At 46.9% G+C, this 24,916-nt stretch overlaps 1 protein-coding gene across 1 annotated transcript; it reads left to right on the top strand.

The window, feature by feature from the left end:
- Positions 1 to 3,013: 3,013 nt before the first annotated feature.
- Positions 3,014 to 16,249, top strand: NPM1 (nucleophosmin 1). Its single transcript, XM_075442133.1, has 11 exons — positions 3,014 to 3,157; positions 3,796 to 3,875; positions 6,791 to 6,910; positions 7,716 to 7,809; positions 8,544 to 8,647; positions 9,170 to 9,231; positions 9,718 to 9,772; positions 11,315 to 11,404; positions 12,346 to 12,447; positions 14,842 to 14,916; positions 15,893 to 16,249. The coding sequence occupies exons 1-11, from the start codon at positions 3,094 to 3,096 to the stop codon at positions 15,929 to 15,931; spliced, it is 885 nt and encodes a 294-aa protein (XP_075298248.1). The 5' UTR covers positions 3,014 to 3,093; the 3' UTR covers positions 15,932 to 16,249.
- The last annotated feature ends 8,667 nt before the right edge of the window (positions 16,250 to 24,916 follow it).

Raw genomic sequence — 24,916 nt, 5'->3', positions numbered from 1 at the left:
ACATGAGCCAGCAATGTGCGCTTGCAGCCCAGAAAGCCAACCGCATCCTGCACTTCATCAAGAGAAGCGTGGCCAGCAGGCTGAGGGAGGTGATTCTGTCCCTTTACTCCGCTCTCGTCAGACCCCACCTGGAGTACTGCATCCAGCTCTGGAGCCCCCAACATAAGGAGGGCATGGATGTGTTGGAGCAGGTCCAGAGGAGGGCCATGAAGATGATCCGAGGGCTGGAGCACCTCTGCTATGACGACAGGCTGAGAGAGTTGGGGCTGTTCAGCCTGCAGAAGAGAAGGCTGCGGGGTGACCTTAGAGCAGCTTTCCAGTACCTGAAGGGGCCTACAGGAAGGATGGAGAGGGGCTTTTCACCAGGGTGTGTAGTGATAGGACAAGGAGGAATGACTGTAAACTAAAAGAGGGCAGATTTAGATTAGGAATTAGGAAGAAATTCTTCACCATGAGGGTGCTGAAACACTGGCCCAGGTTGCCCAGAGAAGCTGTGGATGCCCCCTCCCTCGCAGGGTTCAAGGCCAGGCTGGATGGAGCTCTGAGCACCCCGGGCTGGTGGAAGATGTCCCTGCTCATGGCAGGGGGGGTTGGAACCAGATGATCTTTAAGGTCCTTCCCAACCCTCACCATTCTATGATTCTGTGGTTTTCCTGCCTCTGCCCCTTCATGAATCCCGGTGCGTATCTTCTCCCCTCTGCATTGCCAAGCTGCCACTCTTCCTACATTAAAGGCCACCCTTAGAAGAAATTGCTTCTTAAAGATAATATGAAATGAACCAAACCAAAGGTTAGAAAATGAAATAAACACTATTCCTTCTCTGGTTTCCTAGGGAGATTTTTAAGGGGAGTAAATGGGAAGGGTCGCTCACGATAAGCTTAAGTGATCGCTCTGCTCTCCTCCATTTGACATCCATCAGGCTGTTATTTCTATGCATACAAATGGCGCATAGGTTTCAAATTAACAATGTCTCTACTAAAGAATGCAAAGAAAAAAAAAAGATTGTTAATTTTTCTGCTGATATACTTGTCACATGTTACAAGTGTGTCACCTCATATCTAAGTAAAGAGAAGAGCTGGAAGATGATAAGAGAAATAGAAAAAAAACCACTAATTTTAACCCCTATCAGCATTTCCAAATCAGCTGTAATGTGTATTGGTTATTTATTGCACCACTGTGGCAAACTGGCTCAAACTGCAGAGAGGGAGCCTTCGCAGCAGGACCTGCGCTGGTCTCGGGGTGAGCAGGGTGCCGGATGAGATGGCTTCCAGAGCTGCCTTCCAGCCGAAATTATCCTGTGGCTCTAGAAGAGGGCTCTCACAGCAGCCCACATCCCCCGTCCTCACTCACCTGGTAAGCAGAACCACTACTTATTCCTATACCTTGTTTTCACACACGGGTCAACGTTATTATTACTGTATTTCAGTTAGCCTGGGGCAATCCACAACACCTCAGCAGACGATCTGCCTCAGTGCTAACAGGATTGTAGGGGGACATGTCCTGGAGAACCCATAGCTCAAGTAACCTTGTATTTGGAAAACTAACTGTATTTTGCAAATGGAAGACCTTACATTTGAAAATAAGCTGAATGTCTATGTACTGAGGAATTATATTTGCTGTTTTTCAAAGGGGTGAGCTTTCTGGGAGAGTGAGAAAGGTGGATGCCACGTTTTGACAGGTAAGATTCATTTTACCACTGCGTCAGTTCTTTTTTGTTTTCAGGTTGTCTCATTTTCAGCAACAGAATTTGATGTTCTTTGTGAATATGAATGCAGGTATTGTGAACACGAGTCACACATTTCAAATTAATGGAGAGACACGAGCACAAAGAGGCTATATTCTTTTTGAAGAGTGGGTATTCAGGTAGAAATAATCTTGAGATTAGCTCATTTACAGCACCAAAGACACCCGACTCTTACAGATCAGCCCCTGGACACGAGGACAGCCTGGATCAGTGACTCGAAGGTGTGCCCTGCCCAGGGCCGGTGGTGGACTGTCTGTGCCAATGCATACGGGCGCCTTTCCAGGGCTTGGGGCTCTCAGTAACAACAACAAAAATCTTTTAATCCTGTTGTGACACAGCGATGTCTCCACGTGTCTACTAACAGGAAAAAGAAGTTCACTCCCATTGCATACCAGCTGAAAGGGGGGGGGGGTTGCCAAAACATTGTGCCTCTCCGGTCCTGAGAGCCTAGAGGAGCAGTAACTCCGAAGGGCAGCTCATCTTCACAGGTCCGGAGGCAGGAGCAGGGGCCGCGTGGCTTCTTTCTTCAACCGAAGCTGACGGGGCCATCACCTCATGGCACGCAGTGCAGCGGCACACAGAGAGCCCATTTGACTGCAGCGGGGCCTTCCTCTGCGCGGAGGAGCGCTGGCAGATGGGCTCCTCGCCCTGCTCTCGCTCCGCTGCGGCTCGGCGCTGGCAGCCGCGCTCGCACCCCCCTTTCCCGGCACGATCTGTTACTCGGGCCGCAGCACTGGGCCTGGCGGTCCTCCCCGCCTCAGCGAGCCCCCGGCCCGCCGGGCGGCGATGGAGCCGGAGCCGGGCGCGGGGCCTGCCGAGGGCGGCTGCCGGGCCCCGCGCAGGCCGGCTCGCCCCTCGCAGCGCTGCCCCGTCAGGCGGCGGAGCGCGCCGCAGGACCCCGCCGCCGGGCCCTTCCCGCCGACAGCCATGTCACGCCGCCGCCCGCCCGGACCCTTCAGGCTGCAGCGGCGAGCGGGCACCTGCCCGGGCGGCGCCGGCCAGGCGGGAGGGAGCAGCCGCCCGCCCAGGTGGGCGCGGAGGTGGGGGTGGGGGGGTGGTGGTGGTTTGGCCGCCTCCATTTTGTGATGGCCGCAGCCCACCGCGCGCGGCAAGGGCGGCACGGGCCGTCCTCTCGACCACCTCCGCTCCCACCCTCCAACCTCCGCGGGGCGGAGGCGGCGCATGCGCAGGGCGGCGCGGCGGGCCGAGGGGGCGCGGCCGGGGGCGCGGGTCTCGCGAGAGCTGGCGGGCTATATCAGGGAGTGGGCGGGCACGCGCCTTCCTTTAGTGCGCGTCCGCCCACCGCGCCGCTTTGCGCCGAGCTCTGCCAGCGCCCGTAGGCCGAGAAGATGGAGGACAGCGCCATGGACATGGAGAGCATGGGCCCCCTGCGCCCCCAGACCTTCCTCTTCGGTAACGGCCCGCCGCTCCCCCGGCCCCGCGCTGCCCGCTCTTCCGCTCCTCGGGGCCCAGCGGTGGGCGGACCGGGGCGGCGGGGCCTGCGGCCTGGTGCCGGCCTCTCGCCGCGCCTCAGCGGGGATGGCGGGAGTGGGGGGGCGTGGGGGAGCTCGTTGAGGGAGGGGGCACGCGGTGGCGGCCGCCATCGCCGCGCGACCCCACGTGGCGCGCCGCTCGCACGTGGCGGCGGCCCGGCTCGTCCCGCTCCGCTTTTGTTCGGCGCCCGGTGCCCCGCCCGCAGCCCCGCCCGGCCCGGGGGCCGCCGAGCACATGGCAGCGCCGCGGCGGCGGAGCACGTGGAGCACGGCCTTGTCCGCCCCCGGGCCCGGGCAGGCCGGCCCTCCGGGGAGATGGCGGAGCCGCGGCGGGCGCCGGGCGTGGGTGGGCTGGGAAGGGGCCTGCCGGGCGCTGCGCGGCCGGCAGCGGGCCCCGGGGTTTTCCCGCCCCACGTGTTGCTGTGCAGGCGTGCTTGGGCGCCGAGGTTTCTCTGTGCGAGTACCGAGCCCCGAAGCAGCAAGTTTTAAAACAAGTGGTTAGCAAATACCTGCGTGTAAATGAGACGGTGTGCTCATAATCCAATGGTCTTTTCGCAGGCTGCGAGCTTAAAGGAGATAAGGAGTATCAGTTCAAAGTAGATGATGAAGAAAATGAGCATCAGTTGTCTCTGAGAACGGCAAGTATCGTTTGGTTTTCAAGTTGCAGGTTCGAAGTTTCTGTTTTTAAGTAGTGCTGTGCGACATTGAGAAGTGAGTTTTTTAACACGTACGTGTATTTTCTTAAACTTGTTTTTTTGGTGATGTTTTTATGTGAATCTGTTAAATAAAAAATCTCAAGAAAAAATTCAAGATATCCACTGATGTTTTGTCATCAAAAGAGGCAATACAAGTCTGGAAAAGTTTAAAAATCATTTCACAGTAGGCTAATAAATGTATACTAAAGTGAGTTACAGGCTGGAATATACACACTGACATCTCTAATGCAATAGTTCAGGTGCTGCAGGAGCACAGCAGGAGGATAGATTCATGAGAATCACACATGAGCACATTTTAGTAGACTTTATGGGAAACTTTGTTTTGAAAAAACTTTTACACATACTCTCAAAACATAATTCCAGTGCCTTTTTTCCATAAGCAGCTAATAACTAAATCTAAAGGGGGAGGGAGAAGGTTTATGTTTTGATTTATTGTCTTTAGTGTTGCTCTTTCTGAGGGTGTAACTGGGAAATTCTGTGTTTCATTCAGATAATTCATCTAGCACACTCTGCTGAGCAGGATACTCCTGGAAATCAGGGTCTGTACACTAAGAGTTCCTAAGTGTTGCGTTAGATCTTTCTGCTGCTAGACAAGCAAGACTGTTTCAAGATTTCTGTTCTGGGCTAAGCATGTTACTTCTGCTTAGCAGAAAAATAAAATGCCACAGCTTCACAGGAAGGGCATTGAAGAGTTGTGGCATCTCTATTTCATGGTTTATTACTTTATTTAAAGGCAGAGAGACAACCTTGATGATATCTGGAAACAAAAGAGTCTTATAATTGTGGGTTACTTCCTGCAGGAGAATGGCTTCTGACGGGATACTTGCATAATCTCTCCAAACTTGTTAACGGTGATACTTGCAGCACGTTAATATAGGCATTACAGTTTTGTGAATCATGTGCCTGCAGTCCTTGTGTTTTATGAAAACTATAGCCTGGGCTGGACAGTGACTAATTTGTGCTTAATTAGAATTTCTTTTGAGGGAAGAATATAACAGTAAAGTACATATAGGACAAGTTAATGCAGATAGTTCTCATATTTGAGGGTTTCTTATGCAGGCAAAATTAGTCACTGAGTGATACCTGAGTGGTATGGCTTTATCCAAAGATTGTGCGTTTGGAGAATTGCCTATAGCATCTCTTCTGATGCTGTGCACTCTCCATGGGGCATGAAGCAGATTGCGTGCATACCAGTACTAGTATTTAGGGTTGTGTGGGGGGGAAAGTTTTAATAGCCTGTCTTTAAAAAGACAAAAGACATTTCACAGGAGAAATAACAAATGACAAACTGGAAATGTCCAAGAGGCTTAGAAGATCCTAGATGTAGCTGCAAGCAGAGGAAGGAGTAGATGGCAGATAAGTGTGACAGATCCACACACCTGGTAAAAGGCCAGATGTATAAAAGTTGGCTGATACGGTTAAGGTAAAGGTGTGGCAGTGGGCTTGGGGATGAGGTACAGAAAGAGGTGGGGAGAAAAAAAGATAAGGCAGAGAAGGATTGATGCGTGTACAGATACAAGGTGGCATGAGGGTTTCTGTGGATGCCAGACTAATGATAGCTGAGAACATAAAGGCAGACGGTCACTGCTTCATCACCTGTTTGTTGGCAGTGTGCATTCCTTCGGTGTAGAATTCAAAACACATGAATGGATACTTGCCAGACACTCAGTAAATAAATTGATAGTAAGTGCTGTGTTATTGCTTGAATTGGTGCAAATGACAGGAGTGACTGGGGTGGAGGGCATGCTCTTAATTTCTTGGCCTGATGGGTAGTCCCACCAGCTGAATGATTCAGTGTTGTTACTAACACATTTGAGAGGTGAGATCAGAGCAGCAATTTCACCCCTTAAAATTTGCAGTAACAAAACCTGCTAGGAGCAGTGAATCCTGTGTATATCTTGTATATCTTGTTTCTCAGCCTTCAGTCTGATACATCTTGTCAGGGTCGTTATAGCCTGCCTGAAGCTCAGTTCTTGGGGAGTGGAAATTTGAGCTGTATGCCTCTGCCTGAAGTGTTTACACCCACATCTTCCATGGAGGTGGAAAGTTTCTTTTCATGGGCACTGGGAAAGGCAACTGAGAGCCTTGTTCACTTGTCTTGGGAGTAATTGTAGTACTTCAAGGGATTCTTGGTTTTCACATCTCTTGCATGTAGTTCTGACTCAGATGCCAGAGGGTTAGAGAACTGGTATTTCAGGCCTGTCCCATGTCTGTCACTCATTTGCCTCCCTGCAGCTATGACTTTTGAATCTTAAGAAAGTGCCAGACTTACCCAGTGTAAGGAGTCCAGGCACTTGAATTTTCAAATGCTCTGGGGCAGCAGCACTCAGTCCTTGGTGAGTTAATGCAGAAGGCGTATGCATAAATGACCGTGCTGAACTGAGCACTTATTGAGACTTAACTCATTGAAAGCCAAGTAAGCAAAAAGTGTGTAGTGTAAGTGATAGTTGAGCAGCTGGCAGGTGAGCTATGGCATGCAGCACCATGGCTCTGATTCTGGCGTAGTGATAGCAGTTGTTTCCCTAAGTATGTGTGTGTACTGCTTCCCTTGGGCCAGCTTCAGTCTGACTGGACTTTACCACTGACCCATTTCAGTGCAATAATCCAGTAGCAAAAGGTCTACTTTACACTTTGATGAAAACGCATGCCTTGAGTTACACCTTGGACTAACAGTGTTATGGGGAAAGGTGATACTGACTTGAAGAGGAGTGCAACTGAATGATTAGCGGGCAGCAATACAAACTTCAGTCTTTAGAGATGCAGAGCAGTGAATAGAGTTTAAAAGATGAGAGAATATTTGGGAATACTCTTAGAGTGCGCTGTTCTTTACTTCACAGGTTACTTTGGGGGCTGGAGCCAAAGATGAGTTGCACGTTGTAGAAGCAGAAGCATTGGACTACGAAGGCAACCCTGTTAAAGTAGTACTGGCATCTCTGAAAATGTCAGTGCAGCCTACGGTAAGTACAGGAGCTTAAAAAAATTACTATAAATTGGGTCTCAGGTGAGAAAGACTGGAAGAGGTTTCGGTTGAACTTTAGTGAGACTGCACAGTGGTCAGTGGGTTCAGACAAATGTCAGTTATGGCCTGTGTAGTAAATAAAAGCTAGATATGGATATATTTTTTTGTGCCTAGTAGACTTACTACAGTCGTATGGAGATCATAGACTTTTGTGCAAATTATGCATTTTTTTAAAGGAAGTGATAGAGATTATGTATGTCATCTCTATGTATACAAACGTGTGCGTTTGCAAGCAGATGCATCTATAGCCTGTGTTGCTTTCTTTGAGCCTGGGATGAGGAGATAAATCTAGTTTTTCTGCAGGTCCCAAGCTCTTAAGATGACTGCTACCCTTTCTTGATTTAAGGGCACCCTACTTGTCATTCCTGCCATTTGGATTATGAGTTGAGTTGGTGTTGCTGATGTACAAGTGGAAGTGCACAATGCTGTGGGCAGGTGTGATGAAGAATGTTCGAATTGGTGTTGCTGCCAAGATGAGTAGAAACAAATGTGGATTGGTCTGACTTTTTGAAAAGTGTGCTTTAATTACAGTAAGGCATGAGTGTAGTAAACCCTGTTCTGGCGTATTGACCCTGATTTGATTCTAAAGACTTCGGGAGTATTCTGTCAAATGGTAAATGGGGGTAACTGTACTAGCCTTGGAGTCTGCAGATGTTGGTGTCCTTGGTTTCGTTTGAATGCATTATCTGTTAAGCACACTAGGCCTTTAATATTTGAATAAATAACAATGCTTTTTTCCTTAGGTTTCATTAGGTGGCTTTGAGATCACACCACCAGTGGTCTTGAGGTTGAAATGTGGTTCAGGGCCTGTTTACGTCAGTGGTCAACATCTTGTAGGTATGTATTACTCTGCGAACTGATCTGTGATCTTGCTACCTGTCAGCACCAACAGAACCTGAGTGATGTATCTGATGTCTGGGGTAGCACTTTAATACTGACCCGCTGAGTCTTTCACTGTCCTCAGAGGCATGGGGTAACCGTAGGACAAAGGAGTTCAGAGAAATGCTTGCATACCTTTTCTTGCCTCTTTGTTTTGTATGGATAAAGGGGGGTTTGTCAACTTTGCAATCTGAGTTCTAGTTTCTCTCCTTAAAAATGAGTGTTAGGTTGCTGGTGTTACTGTCTCACAGCTGAAAGCTGTGATCTTTCTGCTTGTCAGTTGAGAGTTTGAGAAGACTGCCCATGAAATAGTTGAGTTTGCACTAAAAACCAAGCCAGGACGAGCCTCCTTGTTTGCAGAATTGTCTTTGAAACTGATCTTCAGAAGTTTTTAAATGTGTGGCTTTCTGTGGTGGCTTTTCTGTGAGGAATGTTACAGGCAGTGCATGGACGGTTATTCACCCGTTTTGGATTTCAGTGCAGTAGTATATGCATACAGTCAACTGGAGAGGTTTCTGATCTCAGTGGTTAGATTGGTAATAAGAAGCCTCCTCCTATCAATTCAGCACCTCAGTAAGACATTGCCTATTTAGTTGTGGGGGATGCTCTTCTGTTTGTTTCTTGCTAGCAATCTTGTTTTAATTATTCTTAAATGAGGTGGGTTTTTTTACGCATTGCCATCATTTTATCAGCATTAGAGGAAGAACCAGAATCAGATGATGAGGAAGATGATACAAAAATTGTGAACACTTCGACAAAGAGACCAGCAAGTGGAGGAGGAGCTAAAACACCACAGGTATATGTACTTCCAGTCAGCTTGTCTGCAAAATCTTTGTTTGGTATCAATGCTGCCTCTAGGAGTAAGCAGTTAGATGGCTTGCTGTGACTTAATATGTGGTCTGTTGACATCTGTGGGGAAGGATTGTTTTGTGCTTGGGTCTTGGCAAGTACTAAGTTACGGAAATGTACTTAAGTACAGGTAGTTTGCAGAGCTTTGCTGGAGGGCCTAATGTGAAGGCTACTTCTATGTGCGAGTTTTGTCCACTGCAGTAACTGAGCTTGTGCAGATTCTAGTAAACATCAGCGTACTGCAAGAGTTTAAATGCTGATGGAATCTCTGTAGTGTAGAAGATGTTCATATGCTCAGAGCGTGCTGTAAATTCATCAATACCTTTTGAGGTAGCAGCTGTAACATTGATTTTTAGCTAAATTGCTGTTAAGATAGCCTCGTAATTATGCCAGAAATTGTCTTGAATCAAGGTTGCTGTTTATTAAGAAAAAATGACACTGACACTTCACATACTTGATCTTTTTTAAGAAAAAAGCAAAATTATCAGAAGATGATGAGGAGGATGATGAAGATGAGGAGGAGGATGATGAGTATGTATTCTTGTTTTGATAATGTATTTTGAAAATAGAGGGTTAACTGTTTCAGAACACAAATTGTGTGACATAACTGGGTGTTAAGTGAGCCAGCTACTACTTTATCTTGGCTGCAAAAAAAAGAACTACCTCAGTTTTATCTGCGCAATGCAATCTAAATTAGTATTACTCAAATATCATACTGGGTTATAAAACCTAGTTTGAAGTAATTCATGAACTTTTAGATTGGTAGTAGTGGAAGTCCTAAGATACATGCCTTCAGTGTTAAAGCAGAAGGGAACGCATTTAATGGCTTTCACTGTAGTAAGAGTATTTGGGCTAACACCTTGCTGTGTGTTAAAACAAGGTACAAGGTAGACTTGGGGAGATTACTTGCTTCCTTGATGAATAAAACATTTTACTGGGGGTGAGGGGAAGACTAATTCCTAATGTGATTAAAGCTATATGAATCTGGAGTTATGGTGACTGACTTTCTAATTGTAGTGATGAGGATGACTTAGAGGATGATGAGGAAGAAATGAAAACACCAATGAAGAAAGTAAGTGGCATGTATATACACATTGTGACCCTCTTCACCCATGAAGGATTAAACAGCTGGTTTAATGAACTTGGAAGGAAGAGAGTGATAACACCAGGTGGCCTTAATATCTGCAGCTAAGTTTATTCAGATAGGGGGGGCAAGTGCTAACACCTCTTAACTTAGACAGGTGTTAATGAACTGTCCTGATTTTGAGTTGTCTTTGAGGATTCATATGAAGACCTCTAAAGCAGGAGCAAGCCGAGGGGGGAAGTTGTCTTTGCACAAGTGAGATAGCTATTCAGATTTGAACTCTGCATTTATTGTAATGCAGAAGCTCACTGAAGTGTCCTCTTTTTGTGCAGTGTTCTGTTTTATAATGGACTAGATACAAGAGATGGCAGTAATTGGGCAGATAGTCCCTTAAATCAATACATTTAAGCACAGCTGTTTGGAATGTGTGAACGAGATGATTTTCATTGAGCTTAGCATGTATAAAGAAATTGTAACAGGACAGTAGAGCACTTCAGTGTGAATGCGCTTCAAGTCCATGTTTCATTCGCTTCCCTGCAGAGGAGCAGCTGGGTTCCTAACAGCATGTGTGCACACGTGCAGTTGTCGGGGTGGTATGACTTGTGTGTGTGGCTGTTGGGCATGAAACAAAACCCTGCTCAAAGATGTGGGTTGTTCTTTGCCATGTCAGTCCTGCATGCTGTGAAAAAGGTCTTTTTAGCAACCTAACTTCAATAAAAGGATCTAAATGTGTGAGCCTATTGGAAAAGGTTCACTTCAGGCAGCCAGATGCTCGAATGTGAAATTACATCAGCCCTTGAGTGCCATCTGGTGGTAAAATAAACTGTAAGACAGCTTGGCAACTGCAGAGGTGGAAGGTAGTAATTTTTTTGAATTTGTGTACTTTGGCTTGAATTTACATGTTCATATCTGCTGCTTAGAAACAAACATAATACTTTTAAGGCCTAGTAAAAATGATCTGAACTGCAGATTTTCTGCCATCTAATCAAATCTAGTGTGGCTGAATGAAATGGTCCCTTGATATATATAGGAATATAAGAATCCAGTTCTTAAATACACACACGGCATTGCCCTTGCAGATCCCGGATGATATTTCTGTATGAAATGCCAAACGAGGTAATGGTTGTGTTACAGAAAATGGATAGCATGGTCAGATCTTGGAATTGCAGTGCCATCTAGAATTAGTCTTATGCAATATCTGCCCCCAAAAGTCTCCATGGTAATATATAAGGAAATGATCTGTAAGGAAAAATGTAGTGGAGGTCCCACATAGTTGTATGGCATCATAACAAAACTTGGTCTTGGTTGTGTCATGTATTGTGCTGCACTAGCAGTTTTTTGTTGTGAGTTTGTGTAGCACACATGCTTTTTGCTTAAATAATGGACGTTGATCATGTATAAGCAATAAGAATGCTCTGCTTTTTTGAGGTTAAATAGTATGTGCTTGTGGGTAAGTCTTGAGTATTATGCTAGTGAGCTTAACATTTACTAATTTTTCATGGCAAATCAACTTAAATGCTTTCTTTTCAGCCTGTCCGTGAGGCTTCAGGAAAAAATATGCAGAAAGCAAAGCAAAATGGAAAAGACTCTAAGCCGTCCACACCAGCATCTAAATCAAAAGTGAGTGAAGACAAATGAGTAAAATAAGTGTTTATCCCAGTGTGAAAGCTAGTTTTCTTGCCTAACAGTAATTTTAAGTAATGTACTAACCATTAAGTTAGGTTTTTGAATCTTAGTATGAAGCATGCTGGGGATACTGTTCGCTGCTTTGTGTTCTCCTGTGAAACTCTTAAGGGATAATACACAACTACAACAGCCAGGATTTGAAATCAAACATACTGTTGCTTGTGAGTATTGGTGATCCCATGGTTTACAATACGGGAGGATGAGTGCCAGCTGTGTTGCTGCTGTAGCATAACAGGAGGCTGCAGCTGATAAGGGAGTGTCACTTAACTGATCCGTTTGAGAGCTAAGTTACCATGTTCGGTTGCTTTGTGGTTGTCAGACTTCCTCATGCAGCTCTTCCTTGCTGCATCTACTGAACATGCACACCGGGAAGACTGGTGCAGAAAGTAGTGTGGGATGGAAGGATGGCATTTAAAAAGCAGCACAGATGTGTGCCTTTTTAAAGCATGACCTGTTCTGGCTGCAGTTGTGGAGTAAACTCTTTAAGTTGCTGAATGTTTGGGCTATTTTCAGTTTTGTTTCTGTTGGGAGAAAGAGCTGTGTAGGCATCTGCCCAGAAGCATTAGGTGCTAGTTATGCTAACTGTAGTAACTCCAGCCTTTAAATGTTGTTCTTTTCCTTGTCTGAAGAGTGTGTTGGAAGCACAGATTTAACTTCTGTGATTTTTTTTTTTTTTAGAAAACTATCTGAGGTATCTATGTGATAGCTAGTTTTTATTCTGTATGAATTCTACAGTAGGTTTTAACATTCTTTTCCTTAGAAAACTTGATCTTGTGTATTAAGCAGCTTTATATATGTGCAAGTTGGACTTGGTGATCTTAGAGGTCTTTTCCAACCTATGATTCTATGATCCTAATGAAATGAATAATTTTCAGACTCCAGATTCCAAGAGGGATAAATCTCTAACTCCGAAAACACCAAAAATCCCTCTGTCGTTAGAGGAGATTAAGGCAAAAATGCAAGCGTCTGTAGATAAGGTGAGTTCTCAGAAACTTCACATTTCTTTGCCTTATTTTTACACTTCTACATATCAGAAGAATGGGATGTTTTTAAGAAATGTCACCAATTGCTGTGCTATTACAAGAGTATACTGATATTGAAGCTCAGAGAGAAGAAAACTCAGTTGGGACAAAAAGAAGCCTCTGTACTTATGAGAAATGAAAACATCTACTTTGGTTTTGTATTCCTCCAATAGTGGTGATTAGTATTTCTTAGTGAACTGTCTCAGTTAAAACTCTGAAAAAAAAACCCACAAGAAAAGAACAAAAAACAAAGCAGCAAACCTTGGGTGATTCTGATTCCAAAGGTGTGTTAACTAGTGTACACATTTTATTTCAGGCAGCTAGAGTAAAGCAGAGTTCTTCACATGCTTGGAATAGCTTGGTTTCCAAGCAGTATCCAACTTGGATATCCAGATGCTTGTAAGGCTGTATGACTTCCAGAAGGGGGAGATAGGTGCTTGTGATAAGCATTAATGAATCAGTAAAGACCTGAAAGCATTCGCTTTCTGAACTAGAGATCTGGGGTTAATTGAGCTCTCCCCTCAATGGATGTTTCATCTCTTGAAGGTCACAGGGCAATCACTCGTCTGCTGATTGTTGTCAGCTTTGACTAGTGCTTTCAGTTACACATATGAGTATTCTTCTTAGCTGCTATTTAAGTATATAAAAAAAACTGCATTTTAGTTACAGGCTGATCGGGTGAAAGTGTAGCAGGTAATAGCAATTCTTTCCTCCTTAGCCAAGTTTGGAAACCTGTGTGCTAGCTAGGGGTGCAGTTCAGTACACACCTGTACTGCAGAATAGATGGTAGTGAGGACCTGACATCTACACTATACGAGTTCTGGTTTTGCTTCACTATCTCAGGAGTGTGCTTATAGATTACATGCTCATTTGCGACTGAGCCAGATTCTTACTGCAGAGTTATTTTTCGCTAAAGCCTACACTAGTGTCAGTGTTATGAAGAATTCTGGGGGTTTTAGCTTTGTCTGAGACAGTAAACTTTTTCCCCCTTACACTGCCCTTACACTGCCAATCAAGGTCGTCTGAAGAATTAAGATTATCTTTTGCTTAGATTCTTGATGTTTTGAGGCAGTTTTGTCCTAGGAATGCAAAAGACTACAAAAGTGTTTCAGTATAGAGTAGATGCAGAATGGGCAATGACAGGCAGTGATCAGGGTCGAAGCGCGTATCCCTGAATTGTGAACCTGACGGTGACAGATGGTATCATTCTGCCAGGTCATATTAACCTCTTGGATCTAGTGGGTGGGCTTTGGGCATGACTCAGAGGAGCCATGATTCATATGGTTTCTGCAGTGTAAGCAGAAGTGGCTGAGCTGCTCACAGGAGACCAATGTCCCTATGAAGGGGAGCATGTAGGCCAGATAACTGGCAAGTAGCTTTAGAACATACTTGCTGAAGATTTTTTTTTACTGGGAAATGCTCTGTAAGCACAAATATGTAGAAGGAATAGCAGGCAGCTGAATTCAGTGTTTTCCAACATGATGCTATAGCATACCTTAGCAAGGCGCAAAAGGTTTGTGTGTTGCTGTATACAATAGCACTTCTAGCTGGCAGCCAGCAAGTAATTAGCAGCTTTAAAAAAATCAGGTTTATTATTTTATTGAATTATTAGAGTGGAACTGCTGCTGTATTATGTAGTAAGTAGATATCAACAAGCTAATAGAAAAGCACCAGTGCTTGACAAAATCCAGGGGTAAGACATTGTCTGAATCCAAGCTTTTTGGCTGCAGTACTGCAGTTTTAGGTACTCCTAGTGTAGGTTTGTTTCCATCTTTCTGCAATGTGCTGAATAGCAGCGAAGTGTGCTGTCAGAGTTGGCTAGGTACGTTTCAACTGATGTACCTGAAGAATGGGAAGAAGTACTACTCGTGGGGCCTGTAAAAAGCAGTGGATGTCTCTTTCTATAGCGCACTGTTTTGCCTGGAGGTAGGAGGAGACACGAAGATAGACCTAGATCCATGCGTGACTGAATCTGCTGAGTACATTTGAGTATGTACAATGACAAGTTCAGACATACAGGCAAACGTCTCTGGAACAGTTCTTTAAATTCCTAGAACTAAGGTATTAGAGTGAACCTTACAGGGTAGGTGAGAGATCAGTTAGGAAGTGGTGAGTGCTTGCTGTTATGTTTTTGAACATGAGCAAAGATGCTGGTGCAGCCGCTCCTGTGAGAAATACCTGGGTACTGCAGAGAAGCAAACTTTTTGAAATGGTTTAAAAGCAGATTGGTTTGGGATGTTTGAAGGAGGTGAGTTCAGTAAAATGCCACGTGTATTGCAGAGGATTGAAGTTACTCATTGGAATCATTAGATGACCTGCATACACTAAAGCTTGCTTTTTTCAAAACAGGGTTCTTCCCTTCCTAAGCTGGAACCCAAATTTGCAAACTATGTTAAGAATTGCTTCAGGACGGAGGACCAAAAGGTAACTGCATTTATTGGAACTTTGATAAAGTCCAAAAACTTTTATAACCTGACTTAGGGATTCTTTTCCACTTCTTAATCTTTACAAGCTTTGGACTGTTTCAAAGGGTTACAAACCACAAACAATACTTCAAATTAAATAAATGGAAAAGGTTTTAAGGGTTTAGTTGGCTAAGATGGGAAAGCTAATATTTTATTACATTTTTCCAGCTTTTATATGGTTGGTAAATTATCTCTTGCTTACTAAACCCACAGAATTTTCCTTCTGGCACCATATTGGCTAAGGAAATGAGCTGTGGTTTTCCGTGCTGCTGCATTTGGCCACCTAGGCCAGTCTGCTGTTCGGCCTTTTGTTGGGGAGGGTGTCTGGGAGGGGGAACTGTTTTGTGATTGAGATTATGACTTGCTTGATACATTTTCTCCCAAAGTCAACTGAACTCTTGTAAGAGGGCGAGCCAAAAGGTGGTATCAGGAAGTGAGTTTCTGAATTGGTTATTACTTAACGTACGCTGGGCTGAAATGCGTCTCAGATATCCCTATCAAAATTCTTGCAAGTTAAAGCTTTGTTCCAGTGACAGAATTCCTTATGCTTTCCTGCTTCCTTCAGTGGTTCAGAGTAAACTTGTCTGATAGACAAATTGATAGGTTCTTGAAAGAATGTTTAAAAGGAGTTAGCCTCAGCTACTGGAGTTGGTCTGACATTAGCCAGGGTAGGCAGAGTTCAGCCAATATTTGCCTAGCGGGTCCACACCCATCCTCTCGCTTACCTTCACTGAATTCTTACTATTGTGACTTCCAGTGAATAAGTCTTCTAGTGGAAGGCCCTAATGTCTTGCTCTTGACTGGATTTTCTCTGAAAGGAATACGTTTTTTTGTTGTAATTTCATGTCAATATTTTGTGGAGTAAGTGGAGATAGTAAACGGAAAATAATTAGAAAAATGGATTTCAATTTCTAACTTTTTGTGTACACTTCCAGGTCATTCAAGCTCTCTGGCAGTGGAGACAGACTCTGTAAGAAAAGAAAACAGTTTAAAGAGTTCATTAAAATCTGCAGTCTTATTTCTGTAACCATTATTTGGCTGTCCTTTTTACAAATGCTGAAAGAGCTTTCTCTACCATGTCTGATAAATGTCATCCAGATTACCTTGCCAAGAATGTGTTGTCCAAAATGCCTGTTTAGTTCTTAAAGATGGGACTCCACCCTCAGCTTCATTTTAAGTATGTATGGAATGTTTTGATAAGGCACGGTGGTGGTGGTGGTCAGACAAATGGAAATGGTGGGGAGACTTAATGTACGTGGAAGAAAAATAAAGTTTAGTATTTTAATAAAGTACTATCGTTTCTTTTTTATGAGTCGGGGGTAGTCTGCACACTGAACCCGGAAGGTAATAGGGATTTTAAGTTCTCATAGGAACTACTGCTCAAGTATTTCAGCTACTTCTCTTTAGCAAATACACATCAGATAGTCTCATTTATGTTGTCAACTTTAAAAACAACTTTACTCCAATTCCATGAGCTTTGCAGCTACTGAGCAGATGATTGGGGAGAAGGCTTAAGTGGTAAGTGGGACTTTATTCTTGTCTGGAAGTGACCACTAATTATATAATTGCCTAAAACAGCCTTTCCTGCATCTGGGTTTCTGACCTGCTCGTTGCTCTGGTTTACGGTTTCTCTCTAACAACCGAGTTGGTAAGGCTTGTGACTCCACTTGTAAAATGTAATACTCTTGATTTGGGAATTGCTGGCTGTGCTGCTCCTCCGAGGGGCTGCAGTCTCTGAGGTTGTCTCACGTAATGGCTCCTGTGAGGGTTTTGTGGAGGATTAGCTTGAACGTAGGGTGTGCCTGGAGAGCTCACCGGGGGAGATCAATGCCAGTGGATAAATTCCTGGGGATGGGGAGGAGCTGAACTCCAGCAAATCCCAAAAGCTCGGAGGGGCAGGTGGCTCTGTCCTAGTTCCTTGGATCTTTTTTGGCTACGGCCTTCCAGTGATATTGAGAGGCTGAGTGAATACCAATTTTTAGACCCTTCTTGGTGGTCACGTAGAGTAGAAATGGAAAGGTATGAGGGCCCTTTCAAATGAAGGGGAAGGGAGAGCATGGACGCATGCCGGGCACTGAACTCTTCCTGGAGGCTCTTGTCTAAATGCTGTATCGCTTCAAATGCTCGAATGCTCTTATCTATGCGTGGTAACTGCAGTAATGATATGAAGAGAATACTTCAAACATTTAGGCAGTTGTATGGCAGCTATTAAACTGATTTAATCGTTGCTATGTGTGAGAATTAATGCAACTGACTTCTGTTTTTCACAGCAGAAAAATCTCAAGAACAGAAGGGCTTTAAAGCAGGCTTTAGCAGGTTGAGGTTTCTTCCCCTCGAAGGACTTGCACTGTTGGGGTCCTGCAGCGGTTGCCTGCCCGAGACATGGTAAAACCCTTTGGGTTGTGCTAGTTGGGCGTGGGGTTTCTTTTTTTTACTGGGTGTTCTTTTTTCCAAGTTCCTCTAGAACCAGAATGTGTAATTTAGTTTGTAAAATTGTCACTGGAAATATTTTTTGAGGTTTGCTATTATAAAAACCTTTGTTTCTATAGTTGAGATTCTGGGCATGATGGAAACCGATGTCTGTATCCAGAAGCAAGTTTTTCTTTTTGGAAAAACAAAGCAAAGCAAATGGTACAGAAGCGAAACAGTGCAAGTCTAGTGTCAGAAATTCATTTAAGCTTGAGTGTAATTGCAGCATGTGAAATGGCAGAGCATTACAGGGGTTTGAAATGCCTGTTTCAGTGGGGTTATGTCAATAGATGATGTCATATGCACAAGTGAGAGCAAATTTTCCTGGTGAAACAGAGCTAATGGCACAGACAGGCGTATTTAAGCAAAATTGCCCTCAATTTCGGCTGAAAAAAGTGAAAATTGTACAGTAATTTCAGTGAGAGACTACCCAGCAAATGAAATATTTGGAGCATTAAAACTTCCAAGGAAAGCCAGGGTGTTGTCTGTCTGTGGGTCACTGGCCAGAGCAGGTCTGCGGGGCGCAGGGATTGCAGGGGGAAGATGGAGCCTGCCCGGGCCGCACTGAAGGAACACGTGTTGCTGTGCTGTAGCCAAGGTGCGATGGGCGTCAAACCTCTGCCAGGCTGCCTCATGGTGAGGCATCACAGCATGAAAATGGGAGCTTCCTTGGCCCCGGTTAGCGTGCTCGCTGCGTTCTCTGCCAGTTCGCCGCGTTCCAGCTGTAGGTGTGAGGAGCGTGGCTGCTCGCTGCCTTGCTGCTGGCTGCGCGGCCGCAGCCCCGTCCCTCCAGGCTCCCAGCACCCTGCTCCCGTCGGGACTGGCTGCCCGACGACTGCGTGGGGCGGCTGGGCTCCACAGCCCTCTCCCCGCGAGTGTGCGCACGCAGCTGCTGGCTCTGCCCCTGCTTTGAACAGAGCCTCAAAGGCTGAGTTCAAAGAAATCCTTAGTTCAAGCTCAGATGTAAAAATCGCTGCTGAAGAGAAGGTCCCAAATACCAGATGTGGGTCACTGAAGTGCTGGTCCTGACTTTCTGCGGAGGTGAAACTTGTTTTTTACCATGGTAATAATGGCATGATTGCAACAAAGCTGTAATGTTGTGATAGCTATGGCGAGGGTCGTGTGATCCTGGGCCTTGAGGATGGCTTATTTGAGAGCATGGCGGTACGAAGTCAAGTGTGTGACCCCATTACAGGGTGCTAAGACACCTCTCCGGGCAGCTGTCCCTTGACCTTTCCTTTTCCCCGCTGCTGCCTTTCCTGCTGCAGGACCCTTCTGCTCCTTGCTTTGTCCATGCTTCGGTTCCTCCTGTGTTTCATTCCTCGCTGAGCAGGTAGCTGGTGGTGTTCCCCTGCGCAGGACGAGGGGAAGGCCACGCAGCTGAGCGGGGGTGCGAGAGCACACAGGGCGTGCGGCAGTGCTGTCTTCTGCTGCACAGAGCTGGCTGCAGCTGCTCCGTGGGGATCTGTTTTGTCTCCCAAGTCTCTGGTGTTTCTGGGCATCTGATTTCAGAGGAGGTGATAACAGAAGGATGCTATCTTGCAATAAAGCCCCCTTTTCCAGCTTCGGGAGGTCTTGGTCTGTGTCTCACTCCTTGGGATGTTCAAGAAGAGTGCTGGTGGCCACCTTAGGTCTGTCTTGGGGTTCTTTTTGCTCCTCTGAATCAACCTAGCTTGCCAAAAAGGTGTCTCAGACCCAAGCGCTGTGATGAGTACGGGGCTCTGTTGTTTTGCCTGTGCTCAGCAATTGTTGCAGCTTTTGGAGAGCAGCAACTCAAGCACGGCTGGCAGGGAGGGTGGAAGGGAGTGTGTGTGGGCTGAGGTAATGGAAAACAGGGCCAGGATGGGTGGTGGTTCTGGGCTGCTTGCCACCCAGACAGTCCCTCAGGGGCTAAGTTCATGCTGGAACATGCTCTCTGTCCTTTCCTTCTCTAGAAATCTTACCCAGATACCTCAAGCTATGTCCTGTCTCCTTCCAATGTGCCATTACTGATGAGCAGCCAAACTCGCCCAACTTCTCCTGCCCTCTTTCCCTGTGGAACAAGGAGAGAGATCCTTACTCCTCTTGCCGTTTCCACAAAGGCGAACCGAAGACTGGATCCTGCTGATGAAGTGTGGTAGAAAAAGCTGCGAATGAATTGGGTGGTTTGGAGCGCAGTGTTCGATGGAGCGCCTGGATTCCCCGGCCTTGTCGAACGGGCAGTAGGTCCTGGCAAGCAGCAGCAAGCGCGACTGGTTGTGTGGAGTGAGGTCTGGAGGTTTTGTGATCTGGTATTTATTAAGGGTTGCTTTGTCTGAGTCCTGGCTCTCGTAATCTGAATGAGGAGAGCGGAGCGTGCGTGATTGGGCACAGGAGAAGCGGTGCAGGACTTTGAGGTGTGTCTGAAGGGACCAGGCTTGTCCTTCCTGTTGCAGACAGCGGAGGGAATCCCCTGCTCTCTACTCACTGGGTGGTTTTTACCTATGTTTATGCTTTTGGGAGCAATTCTGTGTTGTGTTGGATCGTGTCTTCAGTGTCTGCCTGTTGGGTTGGATTTTAAGCCATGCCTAATTTGGACCAAATAAATGGATCAAATATATTAAATGTATAATTAAGATAATGTAAGTGTGCCATGGAGACCACTGGACTCTTCTAACTGCATGCGTGCATGGCCCGTGGTCAGTTGTATGGGGATGACTTTTGCTCTGCTGCTTACTTTCTTCAGAAACTTTCTTCTCCCCTTCCATCACTGTACCAGCTCTCCCTAACCAAACCTGCAGAGCCTTTATAGGAAAAGGATCCCGGGAGAAAACAAAGAATAAGAAAAGGTAATGAATCAAAAAAAAAAAAAGAGGAAAAAAGGTGGTTGAGGGTCCAAAGTGAGAACAAGAAAAATGGAGACCCTCGGTGGGATGCTCGGCAGGGGACCCCTAACAGTGCCTGCTGCTTCTGGAGGTGGCCGTGCAGGTGGAGATGTGCTGCTGCTGCCCCGGGAGCTTGTCCAGCCAAGGAGTGGGAATCGGCGTACTTGGACAGCAAATGGTAAAAGAAGGGAACATAATTAGGCCACTCAGAATTGATGCGCCCAGTTCTTCTTAGTGTTTGGTTTATGCTGGTACTAGGAACGGTCTTTTGTTTTGTTTTGTTTTTAAACTGGAGGCGATTTTGCTAGAAGGGTCCTGCAGTCTTACTCAAGATCCCTTCCATGAGTTGCTGGGGCCCTAAGCCTGCCGAGCCCCATCCAATTCTATTGACTTACATATCTAATCTAAATCTCCCCTCTTTCAGTTTAAAGCCATTACCCCTTGTCCTGTCACTCCATGCCCTTGTCAAAAGTCGCTCTCCAGCTTTCTTGTAGGCCTCTTCAGGTACTGGAAGGCTGCTATGAGGTCTCCCAGTGTTGCTTCCCACACTACGGAACTGCTTTAGCTGTTCCCTGTATGTAAGAGCATATGTGCGGACACGGAGAACAGTGGATAACTACAGCTGATAGGTACAGCACCTCTGGCCTTTAGGGCATGCTTCCCTACCCCTTAACTCTTCACAGAGTCACAGAATGGTAGGGGTTGGAAGGGACCTCTGTGGGTCCCAGACTTCTTAGCATTTCCTTCAAATTTTTCATGTGGCAATAGATTTGTAATCCCTCCGTAGCTAAGGGCAATAACATGTCATGGGATCCCCATAATGAAGGGGACCCAGCCCTGGTGATGTCTGGAGACCACAGAAGGACAGGGAGTTTGGGGCATCTTGGTTTCTTTTTTAGGGTCTCAAACTAGGAGAGATGCTTCTGCATGTTCCCTCTAGCTTTATGGTTCTGGATAGTCCCTTCCAACTCATTGCTAGTTCTACATCTTGCCACAGCCTTCTTGCTAGCTTGGTCCATCACTGCTCCTCAGGCATCTCCTCTCTGCCTTCTGATCCTGAAAAGGCAGAGAGGATCAGAAAAGGATCAGAAAAGTTCCTCCGCCAGTCTTTCCTCCCTGTTGCTGTTGTGAGCAGCACCGTCTTTTTCTGGTCAGTCTTGCTGTCTCAGTCTCTAGAAAAACCTTGAACACCATTGCAAACGCGGTGCTCCTGCATGAGTCTGTTCCTCCTGTGCTGTTTGGAACACTATCCTTGAGACCACATCAGAAGCTGGTGCCTTCATTTAGTCACGGTGAAGAGTGCTGATGATGAAAGCTGTCTCCTACTGCTGTGCCTCCAAGTGGGTGGAGCATTCCGCCTCACCTGCTGGTAGGGCTGCGAGATGCTTGTGTATGCCCCAGGAGAATGGGACTTCCAGAGAAGTCTCTACTGACCTGTGACAGGGATTTTCCAGAAGAAGACCATGTTTGAGTGTGTTTTTGTGCAAACAGCAAAGACAACCCACCCATCTGTTATATTTTTGAGTTCTTGCTCTGAAGCTAGGTGTGGCCTACAGGTCCTCTTCAGAAGGATCGGTAGAAATGTACTTATTTCAGCATTGTTTTCAGAAAGAGCTGTCCTGTGTCCATCTCAAGGCACACCTTTAGTTTCTCCAGGTTGCTTGTTCAGTTGTGCCATGACTGAGGGCATTGACATGGGGCGTTCAGAGGTCTGGGACATCACCAGTTGTTCAGCGCCTGCAGCTGTGTGTCCCTCAGCCCTGAGCTGCCCCAGGGGTGGCACGTGCCAGCTCTGGGGACATGCATGGTCACGCAGCCTCCACGTGAGGTCGTGCCTGTGAGACAGCACCCAGCACAGTGCCGGGGCGGTGGGCAGGAGCTGGTGGTGGTGATGGTGCGGGCGGGGGTTGGTTGTCCTGGAGAGGAGGAGGCTCCGCAGACGGCGGGTGAGATAGTGGCTTGCTGGAGACAGCTTAATTCAGGAGGCTTCCATCAAAGAGGTTTATGTTTAAGAGCTGTCGAGCTGAAAAGCTCCAAGTTAAGGAAATATTAAGTTTTGAAGCTTAACAGCTTGTGATTTTTTTTTTTTTTTAGGGAAAAATGAAACCGTGGAGGAACATAAATCCAAGAAGCCAAGCCCTAGGATTTAATGCAGTGCAAAGGCTGGAAAGTGGGATTTGCCACTGGTTTGCGTAGGGTTGTCTGCGGAGGTTTGCCTGTTCTTGTCTCCCTTCAGAAGCGTTCAAGCAGCTGCGCATGCTTTTGGAGGGGAGCTACGATGTTCCTGGGTGGTGGGACTGAGGAAAGCCCATGGGCATCCTCCCTTTGCAGCACAGGCAGGACACTAGAGCAGGGCTGGGGGACATGTGGTGGGGGTACGCGCTGGCTGAGGAGCCCTGGGTACCAGAGGTGGGCTGCCCGTGGAACAGCACCAGTCCATTTGTCTCTCCTTTAGCTTGAGATGTCCATGACTTTCAGTGCTTTCGTTTTCTTCATTCCTCTACTGATAAAGCACTGAGATTTGTTTAATGGATGTGCTGGAGATTTCAGAGGAATCTCAGATCTGAGGTTTCAGTTCCCAAATCCCATTGAAATCCAGGAGGTGTTTCAGTGGAGAAAAACCTTTGCAAGCTCTGAAACCCTGGCTGCTGAGTAAGAGGCTTTGTTAGTTGGGTCTTTTTTAAGAAGCAATGCCACACATCAGAGTACGGGTTGCGGCACGCTGGGTTCCCCTGTGTGTGGGGCCATGAAACATGTCTATGGTCTAGAGCTGTTAGAGACGCTGCTCTTGCTTCTGTTCTCAAGTTCTCCAGGAAGGGCTGTTGGCTGCAGAAGGTCTCCGGAGCTGGCATGGCCTGTCTGCAGCGCTGGGCTGGCGGCGGCTCTTGGGATTTCCTGGCCACCTCCGTCCTCCCAGGACTCGGTTCTCTGCCCTGCGCCAGCTCCCTCCCCTTCCAGTCCACAGAAGGCTGTCCCAGTTTGTTGACTCTCTTATTGATGCTACAGAATGGAAAGCCAAAAGAGGCATCCTTTGGTCATGGCAGGGAAAACTCCAGTGGAGCTGGGCTGGTAGATCTGTGTGAGCTCCCGCTCATCATTGAGGGGTGTCAGATCATTCCTCACAGCTATTCTCTCCTTCATGCTGGATGATGGATGTGTTGTCTTCATCCAGGCTCCAGATAGACACCTTCACCTCCTTCCAGCTGGGCTTCCCAGCAGCTATTAAATAGCAAATACGTTGTGCTAAAAAGATGGGGTCACACCACACCAGCATCTCAACGGTGCCGGTCTTCAGGTCTCTTGACTGAGACCCTGACCCACACAGGTCCTGGGTCACCGTGTGGGATTGATGCTTCTGTGTTTGCAGGACTGGGGTGTCTCATTCCTGGTGCCATCTCCGCTGGCAGGCGTGGCGTGGTGCAGTTCATGCGTTCCAGGGTGGCATCTTGTTTGTGGGGCTTAGAAAGCACAGCTCAACAGTCGCATGCTAAAACCTCGGTAAGCAGAAGGCACCCAGCAGCAAAAGCACCGTTTGGGGTTCTTTGTTTTTAGTGTAGTGAAAGAAAGCTCCATTGTGCCTGTTCTGACTGAGTGTTTCAGATGCTTGGAGTGGGAGTTCAGCATTTCTGCTTTCACGGTATTTACGCCTTTGTTCGGTGTTTCAGTTCGTTTCCTGTGCCTCCGTGCATTTTGAAAGTCCAGGCAACCAGCAGAGCGATCGCAGGCGCGCGTTGGGTCTGTGCTGATCTCCCTGGCTCTCCATCTGCCTCGGGGCTTGGTGAAACCCCACCGCGAGAGCTGGCGAGGTATGCTTTGGGTTGCTTTTGTTCCTCCACACATGGTTTGTTTACGTCCAGGGAGAAACTTCAGTGTGCTAAAACCTAAATTCCATCCTGAGCGAACTGATAAGTGAGCCTTCCCTGTGCCTTTTGGTATGCGGGGAAATCTGGGGGCTCCGGGGGCCGAGCACCAGCACCCAGCAGCTTCCCAGCCTTGCTGCTGCTGCTTGGGGGCCCGCGGTGAAGCGAGGCGCTGGGGACCAACCGTCGCTGCACCGGAGCAGCAGAATTGCGAAACGCCGAATCGTCACCTGCTCTTCTTGTGTTCAAACCGCGCTGGTGCGGGAGTCGGGGCTGCTGCTTTCTGCTGCTGCCTGCACGGCGCGGTGGAAGCGTCGCAGGGCGCGCTAGCGGGGTTAGGGGGTGATGAGGGCTATGGAAAGCGAGCAGAGCTGTCCACCCCTGCTGCTCCCGGCTGCTGGGACCTGCCCCACGCGAAGCACCCTTCCTGGGCGCTTGCTTGCAGGGGATGAGTTTTCATTTAGAAATTACAGCTTTGCATGTTTACCTTTTGTATGGCCTTTCCCTCTCTTCTCCCATATGTGAGTATCAGCAGGGCTGTTGGCCCCGCTGCCTCCTGCCACACTGAGGACTTGCAAATTGCTTGCAGAATGTTTGTGCATGTTATTTATATATATGTATATATACACACACACATATATATATGTGGCTCTGCACTTTGTGCTTCCAGTGCTTCAGTCAGGGGCTTTAGCCCAGTGCTTTGTGGCTGGCTGAATCCGAGTCCTGACTGTTCGCTCTTCATCATGTTCTTCCTGCAAGGCTGTGGCTGCTTCTCATGGTGCTGAGG

The sequence above is a fragment of the Opisthocomus hoazin genome, chromosome 23 (assembly GCF_030867145.1).
Source record: "Opisthocomus hoazin isolate bOpiHoa1 chromosome 23, bOpiHoa1.hap1, whole genome shotgun sequence".
Lineage (NCBI taxonomy): Eukaryota > Metazoa > Chordata > Aves > Opisthocomiformes > Opisthocomidae > Opisthocomus > Opisthocomus hoazin.
The sequence above is the reverse complement of the archived record's forward strand: the minus strand, read 5'-3'. Positions and strand labels throughout refer to the sequence as shown.